This window comes from Enhydra lutris, unplaced genomic scaffold (assembly GCF_002288905.1).
Source record: "Enhydra lutris kenyoni isolate GAN:26980312 unplaced genomic scaffold, ASM228890v2 scaffoldscaffold20, whole genome shotgun sequence".
NCBI classification, from domain to species: domain Eukaryota; kingdom Metazoa; phylum Chordata; class Mammalia; order Carnivora; family Mustelidae; genus Enhydra; species Enhydra lutris.
In genome coordinates this window covers 29,922,688-29,933,990 of record NW_019154104.1, presented here as the reverse complement: position 1 = coordinate 29,933,990, position 11,303 = coordinate 29,922,688, and the positions used below count along the sequence as shown (strand labels likewise).

Sequence of the window (11,303 nt, the reverse complement as noted above, 5' to 3'; positions counted from 1 at the left end):
GCGTGACGTTTTGTTTTGAGGAATGACACGGTCAAATTTTTATATAACGCTTAGAGGTTTGGAATTATGCCCAAACGAGAGTTGAAGAAGTTGCCTGTAAGATTTGGGGGGTTACAGCCATCGTTTGCGGATGAATTACACAGTAAACCTGTTTTTATTTTATGCTAAGTGATTGGAACTTTGTATTTTAAACAATGAAAAGAAACTTTTGTACACTTTGGATAGAGCAGTTTATGAATTTATGCATCCTGCTAAAAGTGTGAGTTCTCATGCTAAGGAGCGTTAAGATCAGGATTTTGTAACATGCCAAGGATATTAGATTTTAGATTGAAGACAGGACAGGTGAATGATTTCATCATTTACGTCACCGAATTCATAAATATGCTAAGACACATACGGACTTATATGGAAAGGGGTATAATCTAGTTTTTAAATCAACTGGCAAAGGAGTTAACCAGTAAAGGGTTTCCAGGGTTTTAAGAGCCATACTGAGATTTTCTAGCTTACATTTTAGCCAGTTAAGACATCTAAATTTTAAAGGCTATATAAATTTTATATTTAAAATTTTCAATTTAAGCCGATTTAAATGTTTAAGTTTTAAATTTTAGCCAATAAAGTGCTTTAAAATTTTAAGAAACATACAGCTTTCACGTTTCAAATTTAAAATATTAACCAATTTACGTGTTTTAATTCTTAGCCAATTCTAATTTCTCCATATTGAAATTTAAATTTCAGGGGCATCTGGGTGGCTCAGTCAGCTAAGCATCGACTTCAACTCTGGGCATGATCTCAGAGTCCTGGGATGGAGCCCCATGTGGGGGTTCCCCACCCAGTGGGGAGTCTGCTTCTCCCTCTCCCTGGGCCCTCCCCACACCCACGCATGTTCTCTCTCGAACACTCTGCTCTCTCAAATAAATTTAAGAGAGCTTGTGCTCTGTCTCTCTCTCTCAAATAAAATCTTTTAAAATAAAATAAAATAAAATTTAAATTTCAGCCAATCTAAATTTTTAAATTTTAAATTTTAGCCAATAAAGTGTTTTAGAATTTAAAGAGATATGCAGGTTTCAAGTTAAAAATTTTAAATTTTAGCCAATTTAAATATTTTATTATTTCAATTTCAAATTCTAGCCAGTTTAAATTTTTCCATTTTAAAATTTAAATTTCAGAGGCACTCGTGTGGCTCAGTTTGTTAAGCATCTGACTTTGACTCAGCTGAGTCATGATCTCAGGGTCCTGGGATGGAGCCCTATGTTGGGGCTCACCACTCAATGGGGAGTCTGCTTCTCCCTCTCCTTCTGTCCCTCCCCCTGCTTGTGCCGTCTCTTTCTCAAATAAATAAATAAAATCTTTTAAAACAAAATAAAGTTAAATTTCAGCCAATTTAAATTTTTAAGTCTTAAATTTTACCCAATAAAGTGTTTTAACATTTTAAGATAATACAGTTTTCATGTTCAAAATTTAAAATTTCAGCCAATTTAAAGATTTCAATCTTAAAATTTAAATTTCAGTCAATTAAAATTTTTTAATTTTAAATCTTAACCAATAAAGACTTTCATGAGTTTTAAGAGATATATAGATTTCATATTCAAAAATTTAAATTTTAGCCAATTTAAAATTTTCCATTTTTCCATTTTCAATTTTTGCCAATAAAGGGTTTTAACAGTTTTGAGACAGGCGCAGATTTGATATTTGAGATCTGAAATTTGAGCCAACTCAAATTTTTCCATTTTAAAACGTAAATTTCAGCCAATTCAAATTTTTCAATTTTCAACTTTAATCAACTAAGTGCTGAAGACACAGATTTTTATTTCTAATAGAGGAGTCTGCCAAGGAGTTAGTCTCATTTTATGTTTCAGTTAGAACTTTATACTCAACCTTGGAATTGAGCAGCAGTGGCTCACCCGTTACAGGACTTCAGTGAGGACAAAGGAGTTCACTGAGGCGCCCTACACGCTCTGTGTAGGCGCTGGGGCCGGGGGTGGGCGTGACGGGGATTTTAGGCGACACGCTAATGTATGTAAGCTCTACCTGGAGGAAGGACGTAAGCAGAATTTTCTCTTATTCTAAGGCCTTTACATTTTAGCCAGAGAACGATTTGGGGGAGTTTCCGTGTCAAGAATTGTTATGTCACAAGGTTTGGATTTAATACCGTGAGCAGCAAAGGAATCAGAAAACCTTTTCGTCAGAGGCTCTGCGGGGTGGAATGAGCGGTCACGCTAACAGGAATGTACTTAATTTTGAGAAACAGCAGATCGGAATCGTCTATCTTGTTGGAAAGTTTGGGTTTCAGCCAATGAGGGAATGCTTTCTTTTCAAGAGATGGGCTTGGTGGCTAGGAGGAATACTCAGACGTAACAAAAGGTGTTAAGTGTAGAAAGAGGGATGACCACAGAGTGACTTTTTTGGATAACCAGAACTCAGTTCGCTCTCCCAGCAGAAAAGACCTGTGCAAAATAACCCCACCCAGGCAGCTCTTAAATTCAGTCCCAGCCCACTCAAACCACCCGTGACTCTACTGTGAAAACCCCATTCCAAGGCCATCAGAAGTCAACGATACCTCGTGCCCTCCCCTCCAACCCCAAGACACTACCCAGCTCTCCTAGAGATACCCCTAGGTCGGGGAGAAACCAGCCACTAACGGGGGAGGGGTGGTGTGCTAGAGGACAAAACCAACCACCACCATCCCCCCGTCCCGGGAAGACTGAAGGGGCAGGTAAATATGATTGCTTGTACATGTGGAATTGATGCCTGAACCCCCACGAAGGGGGTGATCCTGGGAAAGTGGCGATTTTAGGAGGGGTAGAGAGAGGATCTGCACATCTCCCCGAGGGCTCAGAGCTGGGGAGATTGGAAATTGACGAATGAGTAAGAGAAATCAGCAAACCTTCCGAGTGAGGGCCAAGTGAGCCACGGTGTGCAAGTCCCTGACACACAGTAGGGACTTTATCAGCATTTATGGAAAAAAGAAAAGCCAGACCTCTATAACTGCCCTCCTCCCCCTGCACTGGCCCGATTTCTATTGCGAATCTAGGGTAGGAAGTGAGAGCTATTTCAGGCTGCTGATGTAACCGACGGGATGGTGGCCAACTGCCCATTTTCTCCTCTTCCCCTGACCTTGTCAAACAGTAGGCATCTGCTAGAGATTCCCACTTCACAACGGGGGGTGGGGGGGCCAGGCTGGCTCCAGGGCACCCTGCCCACCAGGGACAACTCTGGATGGCACTGGCATATGACCTCGGTGACTTTGGGGTGACCCGCTGACCAGGCACGGGTGCCAGGGGGAGAAGAACTGGCCAGCGCCTCCTGCCAGCTGCCGGTCTGCCACAGCGGCTGCTCTGGGCCCGTGGCTGCACAGAATTTACGGGCTGTGAATTTCTCACAGCTGTGGGGGAAGCAGGCAAGCCAGACGGGCCGAGCGAGCCTGAGAGAACAGGGAGAAGGTCAGAGGTAGAGTGATGTTCTAAGCTGGGCGAGGGAAGCTCTCCCCAGTTCCCCTCCGTTCTGGTGAGCCGGGCATCTGATTTGTCCCAGAGAAACTAAACCTTGACCTCGTGACTCCCTAAACAGCTGTCTTTCCTCCCCACCCGTCCTCCCCACCCCCAGGTTCTGACCTCTGTGGTCCTAGTCGCTGACCGGACGCGTCACGACCTTACCAGTCTTCAGAGAACACTCCTTTTCATCCGACGAAATGATAGAACCCTCTGAAGACTCATTTGAGACGATGATGGAGCGTAAGAATCCATCATCAAAACAAATGGAGTCCTCCGAGGGCTCATCCAACACCACCGTGGGAACGCCAGGCAGCGGCGCGCAGGAGGCGGCGGGGGCGGCCAGCAGCCCCGCCCAGGAAAGGAAAGAGCTGCCCATTGATCTCCGCCAAGACATGGAGGAGCCATCCAGTGGCCCACATAGGGAAATAAAGGATCCACCCAATGACCTACTCCAAGACCTGGAGGAGTCACGCAACGCTGCACATCAGGAAGTGGGGGATCCGATCGGTGAGGCACCTGGCGGAATGGAAGAAGCATCTGTCAACCCCTGGGGAGCCCAAGACCAAGAAGTCAATGACACTGACCTGGCCAACGTGGAAGAGGAGGAGAGCCCCGAAGAGGATTCCGAGACTTCGGAGATCATGGCCACGGTGAGATCCATCATCTCTTTGTACCTCCGCATGCAAGACCTCAGAGAGCAACAAAGAGTAGCAGAAGAGATCTTGATGGAGGGGATCAGTGCGGGCCGACTGCCAGTCCCATCCAAATTCTCTGGCGACCGCAGAGAATACCACGAGTTCATTGTGCTCTGCCAGCTAATCCTGCAAAGCTACCCACGCATGTTCTACAACGACCGCCTGCGAGTGGGGTACGTCATGTGCCACCTCTCGGGCATGGCCTTAGAATGGGCCGAGGCCCTGGTGGAGGAAGACAGCCCCCTGATTGACGACTTCCCGGCCTTCCTGGAGGCCATGTCAGGTATGTTCGAGTACCGACAGGCGCTGCGTGTGGCCGAAGACGCCATGTTCAACATCAGGCAGGGGAGCCGCCCCGCCATCGAGTACATCAATGAGTTCCAGGGCCTGGTACCCACCTTGGGCTGGTCGGACGAGGTCCTGCAGGCTCACCTGTGCCAGGGGCTCAACGAGGAGATCAGGCACTACCTGTTCCGGGTCCCGCAGCCCGACTCGCTGGACAGCCTGATCGTGCTCGTCCTGCAGATAGAGGAGAAGCTGGCGGAGAGAAGGGCCATGCTCAGGCTGCCCCCAGAGGCCCGCCCACGGAACCTGACCTGGATCGACTCACCTGCCCCGGAGAGATGGATGGTCAGCAGCTGGCTGCCATGCCAAGCCCGGCCCCCCATCAACCGCGACCACCTCTACCTGCTGCTCCTGGTCAGGGTGAATCCCTACCACAGTGTCGCGGTCCAGGCCCTGGTGGACTCAGGGGCGGGCGGCAGCTTCATGGATGAGAAGTTTGCCCAGGAGCACTACGTGGAGCTCTACGAGAAGCCCCACCCGAAGATGGTCCAAGGCGTAGACGGCTCGCTGATCGGCAACGAACCTGTCTGGCTCTACACAGAGCCCCTGGTGTGCATCCATCAGAACCACCAGGAGTCCATCGAATTCGACATCGTCCCATCCCCCAACTTCTCCGTCATACTCGGCATCGACTGGCTCCGGCTCCACACCCCCGAGGTCGACTGGATCCAAGGCCGCTGCACCTTCCACTCTCCCTACTGCCTGCAGAAGTGCTTCCGCCCGCCCCCACCATGCATCGCGCTAGAAAGACATGCCATCAGCCTGCTGCCCGGACTGCCGCCCCTGTACTCCGACCTGGCCGACGTGTTTAACCCGAAGGAAGCAGATGATGAGACTTCCGACCAGCCAAGCTCAGACGGATCCGATGATCTTTCTGAATCAGAGCCCTCTGAGCTTCAGCAGGCTGGAGACAGTGATCACAGCGAGACCTTCTACGAGTGTCCCTCCATCGCGCCGTGGGAACCTGTGGGTGCCGGGATGCAAAACAGCGCCAGGCCGCGGGACGAAAGCTGGAACCCAGACAGCATGCTGACCAACAGACAGGACTACGTACAGGTGATCCCAGAACTATTCGACCAGTTACACGGGGCTACGTGGTTCACAAAGCTGGAGCTGCGGGGGACCGTCGTGGAGGAGGGCATGAACATAAACCAAGCAGAGGATGTATGGAAAGCAGCATTCGGGTTTGAGCCCCAAGAGATGAAGAGCTACCGGCCCTTCCCGCTATCCTCAGACCCGACCATCCCTCAGAACGTGCTCCACTTTATCCTAAAGGACATGCTCGGCTACTTTGTGCTCTCCTACGGCCGGGACGTCCTGGTCTACTCCATGAGCCAGGAAGAGCACTTCCAACACGTGCGGCAAGTCCTGGTCCGCTTCCGACACCACCACGTCTACTGCTCGCTGGACCGGAGCCAGTTCCACCGGCACACCGTCGAGTTCCTGGGATTCGTCATAACGCCCAAAGGGGTGAGGCTCAACAAAAGCATCGTGAACACCGTGACGGGCTACCCCACCCCGGGCTCCAAGAAGTCCCTGCGACACCTGATTGAGTTCGTCCTGCCCTACCAGCACTTCGTGGAGCGCTTCCACATCATCATAGAGCCCCTCGCGCGCTTGCTGCTCACCGAGCCCGCCTTCTCCTGGGGGGACGACGAGCAGGGGGCCTTCGACTGCCTGAAGCGGGCTGTCCGCAGGGCGCCCCTCCTGCACCACCCCAAGCCGCAGAACCCCTTCTACTTGGAGACGGGCGTCACCAAGACGGCTCTGCACGCGTCCCTGAGCCAGAGAGACGACCAGACCGGCAGGAGGGTGTCCTGCGCTTTCTACTCCCGCAGTATCTCGCCTATCGAAACCGCCTACTCTCAACTGGAGATGAAGATTCTTCCAATAAGGGCTGCCTTCACGGTGTGGTGCCGCTACCTGGAGAACACCGAGGAGCCCATCATGATCCTTCTCAACACAGAGGATCTAGCCTCTCTGAATAATGACAGGCTCACCGTACTTCTCCCCGGGCATTGGGTCTTCTTCTTCTCCCACTTCAACTTCGACGTCATGGAGCCGCCGGCCCAGGACAGCGGCCGCCGCCTGCCGCCCCCGAGAAACCTGGGCCGCGGGGCTTCGCGTCGCCGCGCTGCCGCCCGCACCAGGTCGCCCTTCAGCCCGGGAGGGTCCCCGGGGGCTCGGTCCCTGGACTCCGCAGAGGACGAGGAGGCGGAGGACGCCCCCGCCCAGGGCCCGCCGAGCAGGCGGAACCTCCAGCAGGAGTTCCTGGCTCGGATCCCCATCGACCAAATCCTGCACAGCGTCCTGGCCCACGTCAGCGTGGCCCAGATCCGAGCGGTGGTCCTGCACTTCTTCCGCGGCCTCCTGTTCTGGAAGGACACCCTGGCCGTGGCCGCGCTCCTCGTGCTGCTCAAGCTCAAGCGGCGTCTGGCGCCGCCCGTGCGCGCCCGCGCCCCGCCCCGACGCTGGCTGCGCCTCGGCCAAGCGCCCGCGCTCCGCGTCCCTGGCAGCGGCCTGGCCGCCGCCCTGGCGCAGCTCCTCGCCCCGGCGCCCCCGCCTGCGGGCCCCAGCGCCGTCCCGGCGCACGAGCTGGCCGCGCTGCTCCCGTACCCAGGCTGTGCGCAGCGACGCGCGCTGCTGCCCCTGAGCCGCCGGGGCCTGCAGCTGAGCCCCGGCTTCTGGCTGCTGCTGTGCGACTTCTTCGGCGTCCGCGTGGGCCACCTGGACGCGGCCCGCACCCCCCCGCGGGGAGCCCGCCCCCAGGAGCTGCACGTCGTGGCGGATGACGATGTCGTCTTGCAAGGAGCCCTGCAAGGCGACCTGCAACGTTGCCGTCAGCGCGGCCTGCACGACGGCCTGCAAGACACCTCGCAGGACGAGCGGGACAGCGACGTGCTGGCGGCCCTGCTGCCCCGCCAGGGCCTCCCCGAGCCCTCCGATGTCCTGGCCTTCCTGAGCCGACACCCGCCCCGCGGGCGCGAGAGCGCCGGCCGGGCCGACCCCGTCTCCCAGGAGCTGGCCGCCAGGGCCCTGATCGGCTTTCTGACCGCCGTCTACGCCCGCGTGCCCCCGGCCCCCGCCGCCGAACCCAGGCTGCAAGAGCTGCCCCGCGGCGGCAAGGACGAGGCGAGTCACCCATGAGGCGCCTCCGCGCTCTCCTCTGCCCCCCAGACCCACCTCGGCCTCTCCTTCCTGCCTCCCCGTGCCTCAGCCCGCTTCGCTCAGACCTCGCGGCCCCCCTTCCTGCCACTCCCAACCCAAGGGGAACCCACTTGTGAAGGGCAAAATTTCTTCAACTCATCAACCAGCAACATCATCTGTGCTAACAATGGACTGTCCAACCATCAGCGACCCAGAGCCAGCTCAGGGCTACACAACCACAGTCCCGTCTTAACTGCCCAGGTCCCAGGCTTGCAGCTGGGAGTGAGATCCACGAGGGAGAGCGCAGTGGTGAGCGGGAGATGACCCCATGCCCCAAGGCCAGGTGAAGAATCAGGCAGAGCAGACGCAGCCAAGCACGCAGGTGCCGGGGACCCACCCTCCCCACCCACCCGGAGTGACGAGTGGCCACCACGTGCCATCCTGGGACACTGACCTCGGGTGCTCCACTGACTTCTACCTCCACCACCGGTGCTCCTGCTCCCCCTGGGCTCCCGACCCCCCGCCCCCCCCCCCCACCCCGCTCACACCTCGTGGAGCGCTGTGACACCACCCTCACCCACCCCCTGCCAAGCAAGCCCACCCCCACCGTCTGGTTCGGCTCCCTCGACCCCGACTCTGCCTGGCCCTGAGCTCTGCCCTTACCTGGACAGCGCCTCTCCATGGAGCGTCCGACGTACCAGTACTCACCGGATTCTCATTCTCCAGAGTCCCCATGACTCCCCGGGACACTGAGCGGGGCAGCCTCACTTGGCAGGGCTCCCTCTCCCCTCCCAACACTGACAGCACAGGGACCCGGAGGTCCACGACAGGGGAGGGGGTTCCAAGAGAGACTGAGGAAGGCCCCAGACACCCACTGGACTGTGCTGAGCCACTTCCTACCAGACCACCGCTCTCTGCCACGGGGAGGAGAACCCCCTACTTTCCCAACCCCTTGCCTTCCCTACCCCCAAAATAAAGCAAAATAAAAGATGATCTGACTCTGTGGTTTGTTCTGAAGGTAGATGGTGGAGGGCAGGAGGGCAGCATGGAGGAGGGGGGCAAGTGGAGCGGGGGGCTGGGCTCGCCCTCCAACACAAACTGGGATGGGGGGGCAGGAGGACACTGGGAGCTGCCTCCTCCCGAGGGTCAAGTCTCACCTCTGGCCTGGGCCTAACTCCCACTCAAGACTTGCCGGCTGGGCAGGCTGTTCTCTGCCCCCTAACGTGGAGGGTCTGGGAACAGGAGCCCCAGCTTCAAACAATTCCCCCTCTACCATCCCCGGGGGAGGCCAAGGTCACACTGCCCTGAAAATGGCAAAATAGCTGCTGAGAAGGGGGTGTACTGCCCTAGAGAGGGGAGGGGGCTCCCTGGGGGAACGCAGGCAGAGGGAGGGTGACATTCACTCAAGGCCCATCAACCCATGGTCCAGCACCTGCAGCCTGAGGGGCCCCTGCCTGGCCTCAGCGTCACCCATCCAGCAGCAGCTCCCTAACCTCCACACTGGGAACCTGGGGCATGGTGGAAGGACACGAACCACTCCCTGCATGACCAGGACCCTCACCTAGGGGTGGGAGTCTGGGCCCTCACACAATACCCCACACCCCCCTCCGACCAGGTCTACCCTTGACTCTGCCCCCCCGCCTCTGCTCCCCACTCTGACCCCCACTCAGCCCCCGACTCTGCCCCTAACTCTCCCCCCAAGTCTGCCCCTAACTCTGCCCCTAACTCTGCCCCCGACCGTGGCACCATGAGATCACCAAGCAGATCTCAGGTTCAAAGGTCAGGGGCTCTGCAGGAGCCTGACACTCCACCCAGCTCCCTTACTGGCCCTCCCCTCCTCACACCATCCTACGGAAAACCATGGCCCCCACCGGCCCTCAGAGTTCTGCAGGCTCTGTAGCCGCACAGCAGGCTCATGTGTTGTGCTCTCGCTGGTCCCTGGGGGCGACAGCTCCCCCCTCCATCTAATTGAGGCCTCTACCCCTGATAGCAGCACCAAGAGACCATGGTCAGGATCCCCAAGTGCAAAGCCAGGGGCTCAGACCCACCCCCACCCGAGCCCCTGCAGGATGGCTTCATGCCCCTCCCCCGCCTCAGTTTCCTCATCTGCCGCTGGACCGTACAGGACTCACAAAGGAAGTGGTCAGCACAGCAGCACTCAGGGCTCTGGTCCCCCAACCCCGCACCCTAGGGAGCCTGCTGGTGGCTGCAGAAGCGTCAGGAACAGAGCCAGGACTAGGGACCCTCCCCAGTGTCCTCTGCTCTGTCACCAGGGGCCATTCCACCCCTGTCATACCCACCATGTGTGTCTACCATGGTGCCGGAACCAGGCCCACCAAGGGCTGACAGCTTGGCAGCTCTAGGAGCTAGGACACCACATCCGCCTGCCTGCCTAGCACCTGCCCCTGACCGCAGCCCCCAGAGGCCATGAGAGGGTCCTAAGGGTCAAGATCAAAGGCTCAGCTCCCAGACCCCAGTCTCCCTTAGTGGCCCTGACCCTGACTTGTAGGTGGCCATGGCTAATGGCTGCTCGTCTCAGGCCCGTTGCCTATCATCAAATGGGGGACAGGGGAGGAGAAAGGAGTTTGAGGGGCCACAAGACACCACATCCAAGGGCCCAGATGGCACTTCTGGGGGCTCTCAAATTCCCCGGTGGTGAACAGCCTTGGGACACAGCCTGGGGTCACAGTGGGGAGTCACCCCCAGCACTGGCCCCTCACTCAGGCCACCCCTGGGGGGTCCCAGAGGATGGAATCCTGCAGGCAAACTGCATGCCTGCTGGGTAGGGGCTGCTCTGGGGGCCCGGGGTGTGGAGGGGTGACCCTTCATGGGCCTAAGACCCAAGTCTTGCCGAGAACATGGGCTGAACAGAGAGCTTGTCACCCAGCGGCCCTGCTGTACAGAGGAGGGGCAGATGCCCACCGAGGTACACGTTTACACACACACACGCGCGCGCACACACACAGGGACTAGCAGGAGAGGCCTCCGCCTCCCGCGCCAGCCAACAGCAGTGTCCCCGCCTCACTGTGTCCCCAGCCGCAATCCCAAACGGTGAGACTTTATGCCCATTTACAGTCAAGAGGGGCAGCCCCAGGCCTCAGAGAGCTACTGACAGAGCAAAACTTTTGGGTGTTTTTGAGGTCCCCACCTCCCTAGAAAGAGTTTTTAAAAAAAACAGAATACAAACCGTTTTCCTCCTGGGGAAAAAAACAAAAACCAGAAAACAGAAAAACAAAAAGGAAAAGGAAGTTAGTATTAGATGACAACTGCGCTGGGTGGGTTATGACATCCCAGAGACTGCAGACAAGGAGAGACAACAGGCATCAGAGTAACTGTGGACAACGGGTCCCCAGTACTTGGGCACCAGGCTTGCACCACGTCCTGCCTAAATGTGCCCAAATCCCACCACCCCGGATCACCCAGCGAGCTCCGGCAGCGCTCGGACCAGGAGAGCCCCGGGGTCCACCCCACGGAAGGCAATCAACACCTCTCGTCCCCTCCCTTCCTTTCCCACCCACCCCCACACCCAAGCGCTCCAGCCATCAGGTCTGGCTCGTGTCGGGCCCATTTCCCAAACACGCAACCGCGCACACGGACGGCTACTCACCACTCGGGGCCAGATGCG

At 56.5% G+C, this 11,303-nt stretch overlaps 1 protein-coding gene across 1 annotated transcript; it reads left to right on the top strand.

The window, feature by feature from the left end:
• The first annotated feature begins 3,688 nt into the window (after positions 1 to 3,688).
• Positions 3,689 to 7,678, top strand: LOC111148751 (retrotransposon Gag like 1). Its single transcript, XM_022505540.1, has one exon. It carries the CDS (start codon positions 3,689 to 3,691, stop codon positions 7,676 to 7,678), a length of 3,990 nt encoding a protein of 1,329 aa, XP_022361248.1.
• The last annotated feature ends 3,625 nt before the right edge of the window (positions 7,679 to 11,303 follow it).